Raw genomic sequence first — 20585 nt, 5'->3', positions numbered from 1 at the left:
ACCCTGGGGCCCCCGCCTAGACCGCCAGTCCCGGTCTCTGTGTCTCTGCCTTAATAATTTATGCTTTAAGTCGATGACAGCACTTTGCAGAAAAAGAAATTATGCCTGGATGAGGAGGAAGAACAAAACCTGGCCAAGAGTGTTTTCTTCAGTAGGATTCTGCCTTGAACTTTCTTTTTTTTCCAGTTTAATTGGATGACATCAAATTCCTTTGAAAAATAGATTTCTTATTAGAATTGAAAATAGCCCACATCCATCAACTGCCGATTAAACGTGAATGGCTGTACCCTGCGCTTGAGGTCTTTAATGCTCTCGAGATCCTCAGATTCCTAATAACAAACTCCAGATTTTAAGCCCCATTTCTCTGCTTCCCGATTCCATGTAACGCTCCAGAGAGAGGGTAAGCGCTCACTTTCCGTTCTGCCCTAACTGCCGGCGTGTGCGCATTAGGGCGAAGTGGCTTCCAGAGGGACCTCGGGAGTCGAGGGCTGGGTTTGTAGCAAAGACAATGGAAAAAGTAATGATGAGGCAGGATGCTGGGAGAAGGGCTGATGAGGACATTGGGTTTTAAAAACAAATTCCATTTTTCTTGGATGAAAAGTAGGGCACCTGGCTAAAGAGGAAATGGAGCTATCACTGAATACATATGAATGAGCGTTAGGGACTGGGGCTGGGCCGCAGCCTGAGACTGGCCGTCTGTGGGCGGTGGTTACAATACTCCCAAACGGTCCCTTGCTCTGCACTCGTCCTTCTCTTCTTGGCCTGCCTCCTCCCTTGATAACTGTGCAGTCCATGCCTTGGACTCTCCTCTTACTCCAAGTGTCTCCCCAGGCAGGATGTGGAGGGAGGGGCAGAGGGCGAGGGACTCCTAGATGATTGTAAGAGATGCAGAGCTTCAAGCCAAGTCCCCTCCACTGATGGCCACATGCCCAGCTCGTGTCCTTCTCCCTCCAAAAGCGACACACAGTGAAGCCTGCAACTCCAATGAGTGTCTGAGTTGAACCAGATCTAATTATCCCCCAGGTAAGAGATTTGGGTTCACAAAGGAGTCCAATGGTGAGTGCTTTTCTCTGGGTGAAGTCAGCCACTGACACTCTCACCCCTAGAAAGAGGTGTAAATAGCACAGAAAGGAGTGGCCAGGCTGACCTTTCCCACGTACTGCATGCATGTGTGGTCTAACAGAAAACTGTCCATCTGATTGTTTTCACATTCCGAACGCTCTCAGTTAAAATTCCCGTCCGATGCTTGAGTGTTTCTGGGGTTTGCATCCAGGCAAGGTGGTGGGAATCATTTTTTATGAGAGAGGCTCAGTTTCAAAATATGGGCTCTGCCACCCTCTGCCACCGTACAAGGTTTAACGCGTATTAGAGTGAGTGTGTGAGTTACCATGTGCTGCAAGCAGACTGTAGCTTGTGGACTCAATTCTATAAACCACAAAGCTTTTCAAAAAAGATATATGGGGCTTCCCTGGTGGCGCAGTGGTTGAGAGTCCGCCTGCCGATGCAGGGGACGTGGGTTCGTGCCCGGGTCTGGGAGGATCCCACATGCCGCGGAGCGGCTGGGCCCGTGAGCCATGGCCGCTGAGCCTGCGCGTCCGGAGCCTGTGCTCCGCGGCGGGAGAGGCCACAGCGGTGAGAGGCCCGCGTACCGCAAAAAAAAAAAAAAAAAAAAAAAGATATATGGTAAAACTTTTGAAAATCCGGTCCTGTGATGCAGAACGCTGCTGTACTTATCACCAGGAAGAAGTGGATAAAGGGACACATAAGAGAATATGTCCTTTAATGGGAGTTCCAGAGAGTTCTGTGAATGACACTGTTGGGAGAACGTGTACAATTCAGTGTGCATATGTGTGGACTAACTTCGGGAATGCTTTTTGAGAAAACACTTGCATGCCTTAAAAGGGCCACCTTTCTAACAAGATAGAATAATTCAGACGATAGTTGCCATTTCTCCGGGATGATAAATCTCAGGGATCCATTTGCTCATTCATTCACTAAATATCGTGTCACACCAGCATGTGCCAAACACTGAGGCGACGAGGATTCACGAGTGAGAAGAAGAGAAGAACCTCTGTCCTTGTAGACCTTGCATTCTAGCAGCCTCTCAGGCACAGATCTCTTAAAGAGATCCCACTGGGGGTCCGGGCTCTAGGTCCCCGGTCAAGCCCTCTGAGGTGCTAGACGACAGTATCTGAGTCACTCAGCACATCCTTAATATCATCCTGCTGACACCATGTACCTCTCGAATGCCGCAGGGATGCCCCAGAGTCTTCTATTTTTCCTTCCTTCCTAACAAAGAGGAAAGAGCTGCAACTTCCCCTTTCTTAGCAGCCGTCAAGTGTCTCATCTTGTAGGACTGGAAGAAACCAGCTCCTTTTGCCTCCGACTCTGGACCCAGCCTTTTCTTTCTCAAAGTCCCAAATACTTGTTGCAGGTTGGGGGCGGGGGGTGGTCAAAAGAAGGGAGGATGTGCCCTCATTTCAAATAGGTGGGAGCTTCAGCCTGGGCCTCGATTTCACTAAATGAATCTGATGGACAGACCCAGTCTACGCGGTCTCTAAAAATTCTCCCCATCACAGGATCAGGTGAGACAAAAGGTAAAATAAAAGGCAGAATGCTGTTAGCAAACACAAATACCGAGTACAAGTGCACCTGGTTGAGATTTGCAAGGCGAAGGAAAACCAACAGGGCCATCTGAGGAACAAGCCCTTCTTCAAGGCCCAGCGCAACTTACTTCTGCAGGTTTTCTGATCTGGATTCAGGGTAAAGCCTTTTAAGCAGCGGCAGGAATAGGAATCATCTGTGTTAACACACTCGTGCTGGCATCCGTGGTCAGGTGAGGCACAGTAGTCTATCTCTGAAAAGAAAGAAAACTCAGAATGATGAACAAAACTAGAAATCTAGCATAGAAAAGTCAAAGGATTTGCAGTCTTAACTTTTCCTAAACAGATACATTCCCGTGACCTCAAACACTCATGCCATAGAGGGATCTATCAGTGAAGGTATTTCCATGTTTAGGGATACGGCCCCCACAGGAAGAGAACTTTCTTGACATGTTACAAAATGTTTATGCTTTGTGAAGATGCTTTCCTTGTCTGGGCTCATGTCAGAGCCACTGGGTGTTGTTCGTTGTGTCACAGGCCGGGAAGAGAGAGCTTAGCTGAATATGTTACTGAACTTACGCAATTAAAATAATGAAATCTTCCCAAAGTCAAACTTTAAACCACTTAACTGAGTGAAACACTGAGCCAAATAGGATAAAAATGATATCCTGGGAAAAAGAAGGCCTGGGAGTGAAAGGCGTATTTTGAGGGCAAAACACCTCCCCTGTTAACGTCATTGGCCTCATCTACACTTAAATCATCTCAAGGCTTCACAGTCAAGGAATGTGATCTCTAGTACACATTAATTTAAACCAAAATATTCAGAAACAAAGGTCACATGGAATTTGTAATAGTGAAATTTTACTTGTGTAAGTATTTTTTAGATATGGATTAGGACTGTTCTACTGACAGGTCTGTACCAAGCATTTTGCTGTAGTGGAACTTGGTGCACTGTCCAAAATGGCTTGAAATAAATGGCCACTGATGGGGTCTTAAAAGGTGTCTTTTTGTTTTAATGAGGATTTTTATCGTTTTAAGGAATATATGAACTGCATATATCATTTTCCTAATGAAGCATTTGGTATAAATGGGTTTTCCCAGCCTGTACCAAAGGAAACGAAACGAGTAAGAGAAAGGCGTACAATATTCTCAAATGAAAAAATATTGAGAAAATGCCAATTCTTCCGAATTTAAAGTCATGGAAAATTTTAAACATATATAAACAAATGAACTGACTAGTATAATAAATCCACGTGCATATCACTCGGCTTCAAGAGAATCAATCTACAGCTGACCTTGTTTCCTGTACACTCCCATCCCCCATGCTAAGATGCCATATTACTTGAAAGCAAACCCCAGATGTTATATCATTTTGTCTATAAATATTTCATAATGTATCCTTAAAGCACTGGAACTCTTTAAAAAATATAACTGCAATACCACAATCACATATAAAGGTATTTAAAAAGACTTTTTATTTGTAAATGATTTTAAACTTACAAAAGTTGCAAAATAAAATAAACATAACATACACATAAAATAAACATAAAAATACAAGTAGATAGGTACAAGAAGCACATATATACACTCTACCCAGATTTATCTATTGTTAACGTTTTATCCCATTTGCTTTATCATTTGCTTATCTCTCTGAATTATTTGAGGGTAAGTTACATATATCACCATCCTTTTTCCTTAAACACAGTGTGTGCTTCCTAAGAGGAGGGATATTCTCTTATATAACCACAGTGTAGCCATACTTCATAAATTTACATTTATACAAGACTTTTACTTAATCTACCATCCTTATTCTAGTCTTCTAAGTTGATCTGATAATGTTCTTTGTAGCATTTTTCATCCTCCAGTATAGAACTCAATAGAGGGTCAGAGGTTATATTTAATATTCGTGTATGTTTAGCTTCCTTTAATCTGGAACCATGCCGTCTAATGTGGCCATTTAAATTAAAATGGAATGGAAACAACCTAAATGTCCATCAACAGATGAATGGATAAAGAAGATGTGATGTGTGTGTGTGTGTATATATATGTACACACACAGTATGAGATGTTATTCAGCCATAAAGAAGAATGAAATAATGGAATTGGCAGCAACATGCATGAATCTAGAGATTATCATACTAAGCGAAGTAAGTCAGAAAGAGAAAGACGAATACCATATGATGTCACTTATATGTGGAATCTAAAACATGACCCAAATGAACATATCTATGAAACAGAAACAGACTCACAGACATAGAGAACAGACTTGTGGCTGCCAAGGGGGAGGGGAGGTGGGGAGGGAAGGAGTGGGAGTTTGGGATTAGCAGATGCAAACTAGTATATATAGGATGGAAAGCAACAATGTCCTATTTCATAGCACAGGGAACTATATTCAATATCCTGTGATAAACCACGATGGAAAAGAATATGAAAAAGAACATGTTATATATATGTATAACTGAATCACTACAGCAGAAATTAAACACAACATTGTAAATCGACTATACGTCAATAAAATTTTTTTAAAAATTAAAATAGATTAAAATTAAATAAGATTTAAAATGCAGTTCGTCAGTTGCACTGGCCACACCTTAAGGCTCAGTAGCCACAGTAGCTCCTGGCTACTATATTGTATGGTGCAGATACAGAGCATTTTCACTATCACAGAGTGTTCTATCCAGTAGCAACAGTCTAGAAACACTTCCACAGCCTTTGTGTTTTATGACATTAACATTTTAAAATAAAACAGTCTCCCCGCTCATCTTTAGTTTTATTGATGTACCAATGACAAAAAACCAACTGCACATATTTAAGATGGACATTTGATGTTCTGACATACATATGTGTCCATGAAACTATCACCATAACCGAGGTAATGAACTTACGCATTTCCCTCAGATGTTTCCTCAAGACACTTTCTAATTCATTCTTTCCTACTACTCCCTCTGCCCCCAAATAATCGTTAATCTCCTGTCAAGATAAATTAGTTTGCATTTTCTAGAATTTCACATAAATGGAATCATACAGTTGTGTTCTTTTTGGTCTGGCTTCTTTCATTCCTCATAATTATTTTGAGATTCATCCATGTTCATGTGTATGTCAACAGTTTGTTCTTTTTTTACTGTAGAGTAGTATTTCATTATATGGATATACCACAATTTATTTGTCTATTCACCTGCTGGAGGGATTTGAGTTGTTTCCAGTTTGAGGCTATCACAAGTAAAGCAGCTATGAACATTCATGAACAAGTCTTGGTGTAGACATATGCTTTCTTTCTTTTTTTAAAAAAAAATATTTATTTATTTATTTGGCTGCATCTGGTCTTAGCTGCGGCATGCAGGATCTTCGTTGCTGCGTGTGGGATCTTCGTTAGGGCATGTCAGATCTTCAGTTGCAGCATGCGAACTCTTATTTGCGGCATGTGGGATCTAGTTCCCTGACCAGGGATCGAACCCAGGACCCCCGCATTGGGAGCGTGGAGTCTTAGCCACTGGACCACCAGGGAAGTCCCATAGACATATGCTTTCATTTTGAGTAAACATTTAGGAGTAGAATGGCTGGGTTGTATGGTAGATGTATTAATTTCTTAAACGTTCCTACCAGCAGTTTATGAGAGTTCCAGTTGCTCCACATCCTTACCAACACTTGGTAATTTTAGCCCTTCTGGTAAGTACATAGTGGTTATTTCATTGTGGTTTTATTTTGCATTTCCCTCATGACTAATGCTGTTGGATATATTTTCATATGCTTATTTTCCATTTCTATATTTTCTTTAATGGACTGTCTGGTCAAATCTTTTGCCCATTTTTATTAGGTTGTTTGTCTCCTCACTAAGTTTGAAGAGTTCTTTATATGTTCTAAATACAAACCCTTTGTTGGATATACATTTTGCAAATATTTTTTCCCAATCTGTGGCTTGCTTCTTCATTTTAGTAATAGTACCTTTTTTTTTTTTTTTTTGCGGTACGCGGGCCTCTCACTGCTGTGGTCTCTCCCGTTGCAGAGCACAGGCTCCGGATGCGCAGGCTCAGTGGCCATGGCTCATGGGCCCAGCCGCTCCGCGGCATGTGGGATCTTCCCCGACCGGGGCACGAACCTGTGTCCCCTGCATCGGCAGGCGGACTCTCAACCACTGCGCCACCAGGGAAGCCCCTAATAGTGCCTTTTGAAGAACAAAAGTTTTAATTTTGATGAAGTTCAATTTATTCATTTTTAATTTTTATAGTTTGTGCTTTCCGTGTCCTCTTTTAAGGCATCTTTGCCAAACACAGGGTCACTAAGATCTTTTCCTATGTTTCCTTCTATAATTTTTATAGTTTTCAATCTTACATTTAAGTTTAAAACTGATTTCAAGTTAATTTTCGTATGTAGTGTGAGGTAAGGGTCAAGTTTCTTTTTTTTTTTTTTGCACATGGCAATCCAATTGTTCAGCACCATTAGTTGAAGACATTATCCTTTCCCCCATGAATTGCCTTAGTACCTTTGTTGAAAATACTTTCACCATATATGTGTGGGTCTATCTCTGGACTCTGTTCTGTTCCATTGATCTATACTCCATCTTTACACCAATACCACACTGTCTTGATTACTGTTGCTTTATAATTGGTATTAAAAATCAGGTGGTTTAAGTCCTTCGACATTGTGCATCTTTTTCAAAAAGGGCTATTTTAGTCCTTTTCATTTCTACATATGTTTTAGAATTAGCTTGTCAATTTCTACAAAAAAAGCATGCTAAGATTATGATAGATAATACTGTGATCTATATAGATTAATGTGGAAAGGACAGACATCTTAATAGTATTGAGTCTTCTGATCCATGAATATATCTATTTAGTTAAGTCTTCTTTAATTTCCCTTAGCAATGTTTTGTAGCTTTCATTGTAAAGGTTTTCACATTTTTGTTAAATTTACCCCTAGGTGGTACATATTTTTGATGCTATTATAAATAGCATTTTAAAATGTAAATTTGTGATTTTCCATTGAAAGTATATAAAAAGGGACTTCCTTCATGGTGCAGTGGTTAAGAACCCGCCTGGCAATGTTATACAGCAGAAACTAACACAACAATGTAAAGCAATTATACTCCAATAAAGATGTTTAAAAAAAAAAAAAAGAATCCGCCTGCTAATGCAGGGGACACGGGTTCAACCCCTGGTCCAGGAAGATCCCACATGCTGTGGAACAACTAAGCCCATGTGCCACAACTACTGAGCCTGCTCTCTAGAGCCCGCGAGCCACAACTACTGAGCCTGCGTGCCACACTACTGAAGCCCGCGTGCCTAGAGCCAGTATAGAACTGCAACTACTGAGCCAGCGTGCTGCAACTACTGAAGCCCACACACCTAGAACCCGTGCTCCACAACAGGAGAAGCCACTGCAATGAGAAGTCCACGCACTGCAACAGATTAGTCCCCGCTCGCTGCCACTAGAGAAAGCCCATGCATAGCAACGAAGACCCAAAGCAGCCAAAACAAAACATAAAACAAATGAATGGCAAAGAAAAAAAGAGGAAGGAGGACATACAGAGTAAAAGAGACTCAGTTTAAAAAAAAAAAAAGAAAGTAAATAAAAAGTAATTGATTTTTGTATATTGACCTCGTACCCTGCATCCTTGGTAAACTCACTAATAGTTCTAGAGCTTTTCTGTAAATTCCGTTGGAGATGTTGTCTGTTAATAAAGACAGGTTTTGTTTGTTTGACTTAATCATTTATTTTGTATAGAGTTTTCCATTTTTAATATTTAACAAATTTTTAATTTTCCATTTTTAATATTTAACAAATTTTTCCATTTTTAATATTTAACAAAACATTTTTAATATTTAAACAAAAAATATTTTATAAACAAACCCAGCACAGGGCTAACAAAAAGCCTAGGGTTGCCCCTTACTGGGTATCAGGGTCAGGCCTGCTCCCTTTCTTTTTTTTTTTTTTTTTTTGGTACGCGGGCCTCTCACTGCTGTGGCCTCTCCCGTTGCAGAGCACAGGCTCCGGACACGCAGGCTCAGCGGCCATGGCTCACAGGCCCAACCGCTCCGCGGCATGGGGGATCTTCCCGGACCGCGGCACGAACCCGTGTCCCCTGCATCGGCAGGCGGACTCTCAACCACTGCGCCACCAGGGAAGCCCCTGCTCCCTTTCTTAAAGGAAGTGGGGCTTTTTGCCCTTGGACATCAGCATAGGTCCCTGTTCCTAAGCACCAGAATTGGATATGAACAGAGAAACCAGCCCTGAAATGTTTTACTTAATCATTTTGATTTTACATTTGTATTTGTTTTCTCTTATGCTGAAAGTATAGGTACAAAGTGACATTAACATTATATATATTTACTGTATCATATATTTATATGTGTATATGTATAATTTCAAAATAAGAAAACAATTCTACTATTAATGCTAATACTACTGGAAACAGTTAGAGCTCTTTTGTTTTTCGGATATATGCCACTTGGAATGTAAAGTCAACATATTCCCTGCCTGTCACTTACAATAATTCTCTGGGTGATTATGCTAACAGCCTCATATACAGTTAGGCTCATTTGCTTCAATTTGTTCTGCAGACAATTCTCCAACACCAATTGGGAGCCCTGTAATTTAATTCAATTCTGACACTAACTACCCAGAGTTAACATCCAGTCTCACAAGGTAAAGTGTAAGGTCCCCAGTAAGACTGTCCTTACTTCAGATACCAGCCTCCAGTGGGGTCCCCAGGCCACCTTCACTTCTGCACAGCCACCTACACTTTTGGGGTCTCCCACAACTCACTCCTTTCAATAATTTATTAGAATCACTCACAGAACACAGGAGAGTGCTATATTTACAATGACCTTTTAATAAAGATGCTTTTAACTCTTCCTTTCCAATCTAGGTTTCATTTCTTACTTTCTTTTTTTCTTCCTTATTACAATGGTCAGAACCTTACAGTCCATGCTAAATACAAGTGGTGAGAGTGGGTATCCTGTTTTGTTCCTCATCTGATAAGGAAAGCATTCAATCTTTCATCATTAAGTATGATGTTAGCTGATAGTTTTTTCATTGATGCACTTTATCAGATTGAGGCAGTTCTCTCCATTCCTAGTCTGCTGAGAGATTTTTTTTTTTAATAGTAAATGAATGTCAGGTCTTGTCCAGTGCTCTTTCTGTATCTATTGACTTGGATCATATAGTTTCTGCTTTTTAGTATGTTAATGTTTTAAATTTCATTTGCATGTTAAATCATCCTTGAATTCCTGGGATAAATCCCACTTGTTCATGAGGTATTATCCTTTTTATATATTGTGGAATTTTATTGCTAAAAATAATTAAAGATCTTTTGCATGTATTTCATGAGGGATATTTGTGTGGTTTTCTCTCTTTTTTTGGCTGCACCATGCTGCATGCTGGATCTTAGTTCCCTGACCAGGGAGCGAACCGGTGACCCCCTGCAATGGAAGCGCGGAGTCTTAACCACTGGACCACCAGGGAAGTCCCTGGTTTTCTTTTCTTGTAATGCCTTTTTCTGGATTTGGTATTTGGATAATGCTGGCCTTATAGAATAAGTTGAAAAATGCTCCTTCCTCTACTGTTTTCTGGAAGAATTTGTATAAAATTGGTATTTGTTCTTCCTCAAATGGTAGAATTTGGCAGAATTTACCAGTTAAGCCAACTAGCCCTGGAGATGTCTTTGTGGGAAGGTTTACAAGTACAAGTTCAATTTCTTTTAATAGATAGAGGCCTATTCAGATTATCTATTTCTTCTTGAGTTAATTTTAGGAGTTTGTGAATCCAACAACACATAGAAAACATCATACACCATGACCAAGTTGGCTTCATCTCAGGATCACAAGGATGTTTCAACATATGCAAATCAGTGTGATACACCACATCCACAAAAGAAGACAAAAACCACATGATATCTCAACAGATGCAGAAAAAGCATTTGATAAAATTCAATATCCATTCATGATAAAAACTCTTACCAAAGTGGGTATAGAGGGAACATATCTCAACAGAATAAAAGCTATTTATGACTAACCCACAGTCAACATAATACTCAACGGTGACAAGCTGAAAGCCTTCCTGTTAAAATCTGGAACATGATAAGGATGCCCATTCTCATCACTTCTATGTAACATAGTACTGAAAGTACTAGCCACAGCAATCATATAAGAAAAAGAAATAAAAGGTATTCAAATTGGAAGGGAAGAGGTAAAATTCTCATTATATGCAGATGACATGATACTATATACAGAAAACCCTAAAAATTCCACACGAAAGCTACTAAAACTGATAAACAAATTCAGCAAGGTAGTAGGATACAAGATTAACATACAGAAATCAGTTGCATTTCTTTACACTAACAATGACATATCAGAAAGTGAAAGTAAAGAACAGTCCCTTGGGGACTTCCCTGGTGGTGCAGTGGATAAGACTCCATGCTCCCAATGCAGGGGGCCCGGGTTCGATCTCTGGTCAGGGAACTAGATCCAACATGCATGCCACAACTAAGGAGTCAGCGAGCCGCAACTAAAGAACCCATATGCTGCAACTAAGGAGCTGGCAAGCCGCAACTAAGGAGCCCGTGAGCCGCAACTAAGGAGCCCGCCTGGTGCAACCAAATAAATAAATAAATATTAAAAAAAGAAAGAAACAATCCCTTTTAAAATTACATCAAAAAAGATACAATACTTAGAATAAACCTGACCAAGGAGGTGAAAGATTTATAGGCTGAGAACTATAAAACATTGATAAAGGAAACTGAAGATGATTTTTAAAAATGGGGACTTCCCTGGCGGTCCAGTGGTTAAGACTTCGTGCTCCCAGTGCAGGGGGCACGGGTTTGATACCTGGTCGGGGAACTAAGATCCCATATGCCACACAGTGTGGCCAATAAATAAATAAATAAATAAAGGGAAAATATCTCATGCTCTTGGATTAGAAAAATTAGTATTGTTAAAATGGGCATACTTGCCAAAGCAATCTACATGTTTAATGTGATCCCTATCAAACTACCCGTGACATTTTTCACAGAACTAGAACAAATAACCCTAAAATTTATATACAACCATAAAAGACCCAGAATTGCCACAGCAATCCCGAGGGAAAAGAACAAAGCAAGAGGCATAACCCTCCCAGACTTCAGGCAGTACTATAAAGCTAGAGTAATCAAAACAGCATGCTATAAAAAGAAATGAAATTGAGTTATTTGTAGTGAGGTGGATGGACCCAGAGTCTGTCATACAGAGTGAAGTAAGTCAGAAAGAGAAAAACAAATACCGTATGCTAACACATATATATGGAATCCAAAAAAAAAAAAAAGTTATGAAGAACCTAGGGGCAGGACGGGAATAAAGATGCAGACCTACTAGAGAATGGACTTGAGGACATGGGGAGAGGGAAGGGTAAGCTGGGACAAAGTGAGAGAGTGGCATGGACATATATACACTACCAAATGTAAAACCGATAGCTAGTGGGAAGCAGCCGCATAGCACAGGGTACTTGGTGCTTTGTGACCCCCTAGAGGGGTGGGATAGGGAGGGTGGGAGGGAGGGAGATGCAAGAGGGAAGTGATATGGGGATATATGTATATGTATAGCTGATTCACTTTGTTATAAAGCAGAAACTAACACACCATTGTAAAGCAATCATACTCCAATAAAGGTGTTTAAAAAAAAAAAAGAGCATGCTATTGGCACAAAAACAGACATTTGGATCAATGAAATAGAATAGAGAGCCCAGAAATAAACCCCCACATCTATGGTCAACTAATCTTGAACAACGGAGGCAAGAATATAGAATGGGGAAAAAATCTCTTCAGCAAGTGGTGTTGGGAAAGCTGGACAGCTGCATGTAAATCAATGAAGTTAGAACACACCCTCACACCATACACAAAAATAAACTCAAAATGGCTTAAAGACTTAAATATAAGACAAGACATCATAAAACTCCTAGAAGAGTACATAGACAAAACATTCTCTGACATAATCGTACCAATGGTCAGTCTCCCAAGGCAATAGAAATAAAAGCAAAAAGACCCAAATGGGACCTAATCAAACATAAGCTTTTGCACAACAAAGGAAATCATAAAGAAAACAAAAAAACAACCTATGGACTGGGAGAAAATATTTGCAAACGATGTGACCAACAAGGGCTTCTAAAATATACAAACAGCTCATACAACTCAATAATAAGAAAACAAACAACCCAATCAGAAAGTGGCCAGAAGACAGAAATAGACATTTCTCCAAAGATGACATACAGATGGCCAACAGGCACATGAAAATATGGTCAACATCGCTAATTATTAGAGAAATGCAAACCAAATCACAGTGAGGTACCACCTCACACTGGTCAGAATGGCCACCATTAAAAAGTCTACGAATAAAATGCTGGAAAGGTTGGAAAGGAAACCCTCCTATACTGTTGGTAGGAACATAAGTTGGTGCAGCCACTATGGAGAACAGTACGGAGGCTCCTCAGAAAACTAAAACTAGAGTTGCCATATGATCCAGCAACCCCACTCCTGAGCATATATACAAATAAAACTATAATTCAAAGAGATACATGTACCCTTGTATTCATAGCAGCACTATTTACAATAGCCAAGACATGGAAAAAAGTGTCCATCGACAGATGAATGGATAAAGAAGACACGGTACTTATTTCCAATGGAATGTTACTTAGCCATAAAAAAGAATGAAATAATGCCATTTGAAATTACATGGATGGACCTAAAGATTACCATACTAAGTGAAGTAAGTCAGAACGAGAAAGACAAATACCATATGGTATCACTTATATGTGGAATCTAAAATATGACACAAATGAACTTATCTATGAAATGGAAACAGACTCACAGACACAGAGAACAGACTTGTGGTTGCCAAGGGGGAGGGAGGGTTGGAGAAGGGTGGATTGGGAGTTTGGGATTAGCAGATGCAAACTATTATATATAGAATGGATAAACAACAAGGTCCTATTGTATAGCACAGGGAACTATATTCAGTATCCTGTAATAAACCATAATGGAAAAGAAAAAACAATTAGTAGTTTGGGTCTTTCAAGGAATTTGTCTATTTAATCTAAGTTGCTGAAGTTATTGGCATAAATTTGTTTATCGTTTTCCCTTATTATCCTTCCAATGTTTATAGGATCTGCAGTGATGTCCACTCTCTCATTCCTGATATTGGTCATTTGTGTCTTCTCTGTTTTATCCCCCCTGACCAGTGCGGCTAGAGATTCATAAATTTTACTAATTTCAAAAAACCACTTTTTGATTTTACCAGTTTTCTCTGTTGGTTTCCTATTATCTATTTCTTTAATTTCAGCTCAGATATATACTTCCTTTCTTTGAATGTCTATTAACTTTGTGAAAAAGTGTTAACCTCACTATTCACTAAATCATTCAATAAATATTCTCTGAACATCTACCATGGGCCAGGCAATGGAATCAGCAGCGGGCAAAAGTACAGTCCTTTCCTTCATGGAGCTTATAGGAGTCACTTATATATAATCTCTTATAATGGAACAGATTGTTCATTAATCAAATAACACCAACAGACATACATTTATAAGTTGGACATACATAATTTTATGAAGAAACGGTAACTAAAGACATGATAATAAATAAAGCAATGAGAAAAAGTTTTCTCCTAGTAAATTAACAAAAAGTTTTAAAATCAGGCAATTTGGGCTTCCCGGGTGGCGCAGTGGTTAAGAATCCGCCTGCCAATGCAGGAGACACACGTTCGAGCCTTGGTCCGGGAAGATCCCACATGCCGCGGAGCAACTAAGCCCGTGCCTCACAACTACTGAGCGTGTGCTCTAGAGCCTTCGAGCCACAGCTACTGAAGCCCGCGTGCCTACAGCCCCGTGCTCTGCAACAAGAGAAGCCACTGCAATGAGAAGCCCGCACACTGCAACGAAGAGTAGCCCCCGCTCGCTGCAACTAGAGAAAGCCTGCACACAACAACGAAGACCCGACGCCACCAAAAATAAATAAATAAATAAACTTATTTTAAAAAATCAGGCAATTTTATGGTATAGTATAAAAAAATGGTACAAAGTTTTTGGAAAATAATTTTGTAATATACATCAAAAGCCTTAAAAATGTTAATAGCCTTTGACTCAATAAATTTCCTTTCATGTTTTGTTCCTAAGAAAATGATCAGAAATGCAAAGATTTACATGCAAGAACATTTATCACAACACAATTTAAACAGCCAAAAAAGTGCTGAACAAACTGTGATACATACATATGATAGGATATTATGCGGACATTAAAATGCTTTTGATAAAGTTTAAATGACATGTGAAAATGCTCATGATTTAATGTTATACTCTATGATCTCAACTCTATAAAAATATATACATAAGCATTAAAAAGAAAGACCGAGAGAAAGGTAGCAAATCAGTATTAACAATGGTTATTGCTGGGTGATAAGATTACAGATCATTTCATTTTATACAATTTCATTTCTATACTATCCAGTTTTCTACAATGAGTCTATATTACTTTTGCAATTAGAAAAGGTGTTAAAAATAAATATACGCATACATAATTGTGAGACTAGTTGCCATGGAAAATGGCAGAAATAAAATAGAAAAAAAACGGTGTGGGAGGTGCCCAGTAATTTGGAGAAGAAAATAATCAGGGAACATTGCTAGGAACAATATTTATAGCTTCTGATGTCTATACCTGACACACAAGATATAGGCAAACAAACAAAGCCTGTTTGGGAGCTCAGCATAGGGGAGTGACCATGAGCTCCTAGGGATCGCTGGAATTTGGGGAGATAGGAAGCGAATGTATGACTGTGGAGAGGGCAAGCTGTATGCACTATGGACCATAACACCTGCCTCACCATCTCTCACTCTAATCTAGTCATATGGACTTTCTTGCTGTCCCTCAACACTGCCAGGCATCACAGTTTCTGCCTCAGGGCCTTTGCACCAGTGCTGTTTCCTCTGCTTCAAAAGTTTCCTCCTTCCCTCACCTGCTTCAAGTTTTTGACCAAATGTCACTTTCTTGTTGAGACTTGTAATCCTCTGTTACCCTGCTCCAATAGAATGTACGCTCCGTAAGTACAAGAGGTTCTTGGTCTGTTTTATTTACCACTGCATTCCCAGTATCTACAAATGTATCTGGCACATAGTAGGCGATCGACAGGTATTTGTTGAATAAATAAATGGTTACTGGTATTACTCTCAATGGAGTGTTTTGTGAAAGTTTAGATGTGTAAACACTGCCCACTAAGAACCAACAAGGAGTCACTAAGAACAGAAGACAGCTCGTGAACCCTCCTTGATGCTTCTGGCCAGGCTGTTTAAACACTTCCCTCCAGGAGGATCTCAGCTCAGACATTCGGCCAGTTATGAACTCAACCAATGACTCTTTCATCCAGCACACATTTCTCCATCCGGTCTATGGGGCGTGGGGATCTCTTTAGCAAATCGATGGAATGTCTGTTAGAGTCTAGATAGTTGCTTCCACATTTTCCATGCCTGGCTAGTCTACTAAATGAAATAAAATTATTCGGATATGACTCAGTGAACAGGAAAATGTGAGAAGCTTAATTTGTCCTGTTGGTCTCAAAGTGCAAGGAAGTAGTGATCAGGTCAGTGTAAGGAATCACTTTCTAAGAGTCAGAGCTGTACAAAGTGAAATGCACTGCAGGGGGTGTAGTAAGTGTCCTGTCAGTAGGGGTATTCAAGTGGAGGCTGGATGATGACACAGTGAGGATATTGTAGGATGGGTGGTTGGGCTAGAAGTAGGTTGAACTTGAGGTCTCTTTCAACTGAGAGTCTTCTTTTTAAAGAAAACACATTTATTTTCTTTTCCATTATCATTTATCACAGGATATTGAATATAGTTCCCTGTGCTATACAGTAGGTCCTTGTTGTTTATCCATTCTATATATAATACTTTGCATCTGCTAATCCCAAACTGTCAATCCACCCTTCCCCAACCCTCCCTCCCCCTTGGCAACCATAAGTCTGTTCTCTATGTCTGTGAGTCTGTTTCCATTTCGTAGGTAAATTCATTTGTGTCGTATTTTAGATTCCACATATAAGTGATACCATATGGCATTTGTCTTTCTCTTTCTGACTTACTTCACTTAGTATGATAATCTCTAGGTCCTTCCATGTAACTGCAAATGACATTATTTCATTATTTTTTATGGCTAAGTAATACTCCATTGTATAAATGTACCACATCTTCTTTATCCATTCATCTGTCAGTGGACATTTAGGTTGATTCCGTGTCTTGCCTATTGTGAACAGTGCTGCTATGAACATAGGGGTAACTTTTTTTTTTTTTTTTTTGTGGTATGCGGGCCTCTCACTGTTGTGGCCTCTCCCGTTGTGGAGCACAGGCTCCGGACGCGCAGGCTCAGCGGCCATGGCTCACGGGCCCAGCCGCTCCGCGGCATGTGGGATCTTCCCGGACCGGGGCACGAACCCGTGTCCCCTGCATCGACAGGCGGGCTCTCAACCACTGCGCCACCAGGGAAGCCCAGGGGTAACTTTTTAAATTATAGTTTTGTTTGGATATATGCCCAGGAGTGGGATTGCTGGGTCATTTGGCGACTCTATTTTTACCAACTGAGAGTCTTTGATTCATGCACACAGGTCTTACGAAAGCAAGTGGCATATTGCAGCCTGTAAGAAGATACTGGGGCTCAGCAGGTTAACAACAAGCTGGCCAGGAAACCCAGAGACTGATACATTCTAGTTCGTCTATTGCTGATGCAGTAAAAAATTATTTCCTATGTCTGTGTTTCATTTTTTTTTACATCTTTATTGGAGTATAATTGCTTTACAATGGTGTGTTAGTTTGTGCTTTATAACAAAGTGAATCAGTTATACATATGTTCCCATATCTCATCCCTCTTGCGTCTCCCTCCCTCCCACCCTCCCTACCCCACCCCTCCAGGCGGACTCTGTGTTTCATTTTTAATGCAAGTATTAATATTCATTTGGTACTTTGTGAAAGCACTCCTATTTGAAAAATAAGGATAGAAATGTCAACCAAGTTATCAATGGAGCCTGAAAAATAATGATCTCAAAGCCAGTAAGTAATAAACAGGAAGATGCAAAATACGACGTCAACAACTGCCCTTACTCAACATTACAGGTGTTAGATGATTAAGCATTAGACATGAAACCCACAGTCTCCTTGATACCAAAGACACAAATCCCTGTCTCCTGAAAAGACCCTGAGCATCTGAGAATGTTCTCGTGCCAGTTCAGGAGTAACGGTTTCTATGGACCTCTGAAAACCTTGTCCCCATAATATTCAGCAATTCCACTTCTAAGTATATGCCCAAGAGCTGAAAGCAGGGACTTGAACAGATACGTGTACACCCATGCTCATAGCAGCATTATTCATAATAACCAACAGGTGGAAGCAACACAAGAGGATGAAGAAACAAAATGTGGTGTATACATACATGGAGTATTATTCAGCCTTAAAGAGGAAGGAAATTGTGACACATGCTACATCATGGATGAAACCTTAGGACATTATGCTAAGTGAAATAAGCCAATCACAGAGGGACAAATATTGTATGATCCCACTTGCATGAGGTACCTAGAGTAGCCAAATTCATAGAGACAGAAAGTAGAATGGTGGTTGCCAGGGGTGGTGGGGAAGAAAGGGGAGGGGGGAATTATCATTTAATGGGTACAGAGTTTCAGTTTAGGGAGATGAAAAAGCTCTGCAGCTGGACAGTGGTGACAGTTGTACAACAGCATGAATGTACTTAATGCCACTGAACTGCACACTTAACAATGGTTACAATGGAAAATTTTATATTATGCATAGTTTACCACAGTAAAAAAAAAAAGTCTTGCCAATATTTTGCAAATTGATGGTACCTGCATATTTCTACCCTTCTCCCCTCTAGAAAATATTCAGATGGATTTGTATGGGATGCTTTAGGGTAAAGAACTGAACACCACTTACATATTTTAATTGTATGATTTGTTCAGGAACATAAAGCTCTATTATGTACATTTCGGCTTAATCATAAATTAATCATGCTGGTATATTACATTCACAAGTCTATATTTTTTAGACAATAATTGCACACTTACTAGTTGGATTCGCTTTCAAATATACTTTTGGTTAAAAATAGAGATTCAGGGGCTTCCCTGGTGGTGCAGTGGTTAAGAATCCACCTGCTAATGGAGGGGACACGGGTTCAAGCCCTGGTATGGGAAGATCCCACATGCCACGGAGCAACGAAGCCCGTGCGCCACAACTACTGAGCCTGTGCTCTAGAGCCCGTGAGCCACAACTACTGAGCCCGCGTGCCTAGAGCCCGTGCTCTGCAACAAGCAAAGCCACCGCAATGAGAAGCCCGTGCACCGCAACGAAGAGTAGCCCCCACTCACGGCAACTAAAGAAAGCCTGCGCGCAGCAGTGAAGACCCAAGGAAGCATAAAGAAATAAATAAATTTATAAAAATAAAATAGAGACTCAAATTTAAGGAACTGAGTTTCTTTTACTTCATTTTCTGCAAGTTGATGAGGAACGGGAAAAACCTGTTTTAAATCTCTCACCATCACAGCAGCAGCCAGGCTCTGACTTGGCGGGAAGCTGATGTGATACCTCATTAATTAAAAACAGGATCCCTGCCTTGATTCTGAGCTTTCACCTCCACCCTGTGTTTCTGTCCTCTTAACTGGTCGCTATTTCTCAGTTTGTGTTCCTGTTTTTGTCAGAGATCTGGAGCATTCCCAAGTGTCTTGGTTCTTACAGCTGAACTGCCTTATTCCCTACTCTCACAGCCTTCCAAGTCCTCCGGGGGGGGGGAGGTGGTTCTATTCTCTTGCCAGTCCCCTCCCCAGGTCTGGCTCCCTGCCGTGCCCCCAAGCATAGCAGGAAGGGGACCCTTCTAGGGGGCTCATCTCCCGGAGGCTGATTGCCCAGCACTCTTCTCTGCCCACACATTGGTGGGGGGGCCCACTTCTGGGTCTTGACTCCAACAGGGCCCAGAGACAGCTGAACTGCCAGGCTCCGTGCCTAGCCGGTGAGACCTCACAGCTGGACCAGTCCCTCCCCTGACTTTCAGTTGGAACTCCTCTCCCAGGTGCCCTGCACAGCACCATCTACTTCTAGGGTCTCCCTGTTTGTACTGTCCTGGGGCTTGTCATTCTCCACATCCCGTGAGATTCGGGATAGGTGACATGTTGATGGTGAGGCTCTGGGAACAGGGGCTGGCCGTGAGGTCAGGTGACCTTCCCAGCCAGGGAAGGAGTGCTACAGAGGCAGGAAGGAGACTGGAGAGGATACATGTGTCCCTCCAGGCCTCGTCCCAGGGCGGCAGCCGCATCCCCACCTCTTCTCGTCCCGCTGGCCTCCTCCTTCCCTTAACTCCTACCATGAGTCTTGTCTGTGTCACCCTGGGAGCCTTTGGTCATATAACACCTTGCAGGTGGCTGAGCTGCTCTGTGTGGCTTGTGTTCCCAAGCAGTCTCCAGCAGAAGTCTTGAAGTTTGAATTTTTTAGGCGCTATTAAACTTACCCCAGGCACGTGGTATATTCTCAGTAGATCCCAACTTAAAGTCTTTTTGAAGCCAGTGTCATCCCTTCAAGAATTTGCTTGGCACCAGGCCACGTGCTAAACGGTTTAGATGAATTCTCTCATTGAGCCTTCAAGACAACACCATGGAGTAGGTGGTATTATCTCCCCCATTACAGCTGAGGCAACTGAGGCATAACTTGCCCAAGATCAGCCAGCAAGGGCTTCCCTGGTGGCGCAGTGGTTGAGAGTCCGCCTGCCGATGCAGGGGACGCGGGTTCCTGCCCTGGTCCGGGAAGATCCCACATGCCGCGGAGCGGCTGGGCCCGTGAGCCATGGCCTCTGAGTCTGCGCATCCGGAGCCTGTGCTCCGCCACGGGAGAGGCCACAACAGTGCGAGGCCCGCGAACCACAAAAAAAGGATCATCCAGCAAAAATGCAGATGAACTGGGATTTGAACTGCCCTTGGCGGCATGTG

At 41.2% G+C, this 20585-nt stretch overlaps 1 protein-coding gene across 3 annotated transcripts in view; it reads right to left on the bottom strand.

Annotated features, from left to right (window-relative positions):
• Positions 1 to 20585, bottom strand: part of MATN2 (matrilin 2) — a 155376-nt gene that overhangs the window by 36881 nt on the left and 97910 nt on the right. For all 3 annotated transcript variants that reach the window (XM_059994950.1, XM_059994951.1, XM_059994952.1), the window contains one exon: positions 2735 to 2857. In XM_059994950.1, coding sequence (XP_059850933.1) covers positions 2735 to 2857 — 123 coding nt within the window. The remainder of the gene's footprint in view (positions 1 to 2734; positions 2858 to 20585) is intronic.

The sequence above is a fragment of the Delphinus delphis genome, chromosome 17, assembly GCF_949987515.2.
Source record: "Delphinus delphis chromosome 17, mDelDel1.2, whole genome shotgun sequence".
Taxonomy (NCBI): domain Eukaryota; kingdom Metazoa; phylum Chordata; class Mammalia; order Artiodactyla; family Delphinidae; genus Delphinus; species Delphinus delphis.
Note: the sequence above shows the minus strand (reverse complement) of the source record. Positions and strands in the feature narration are given on the sequence as shown.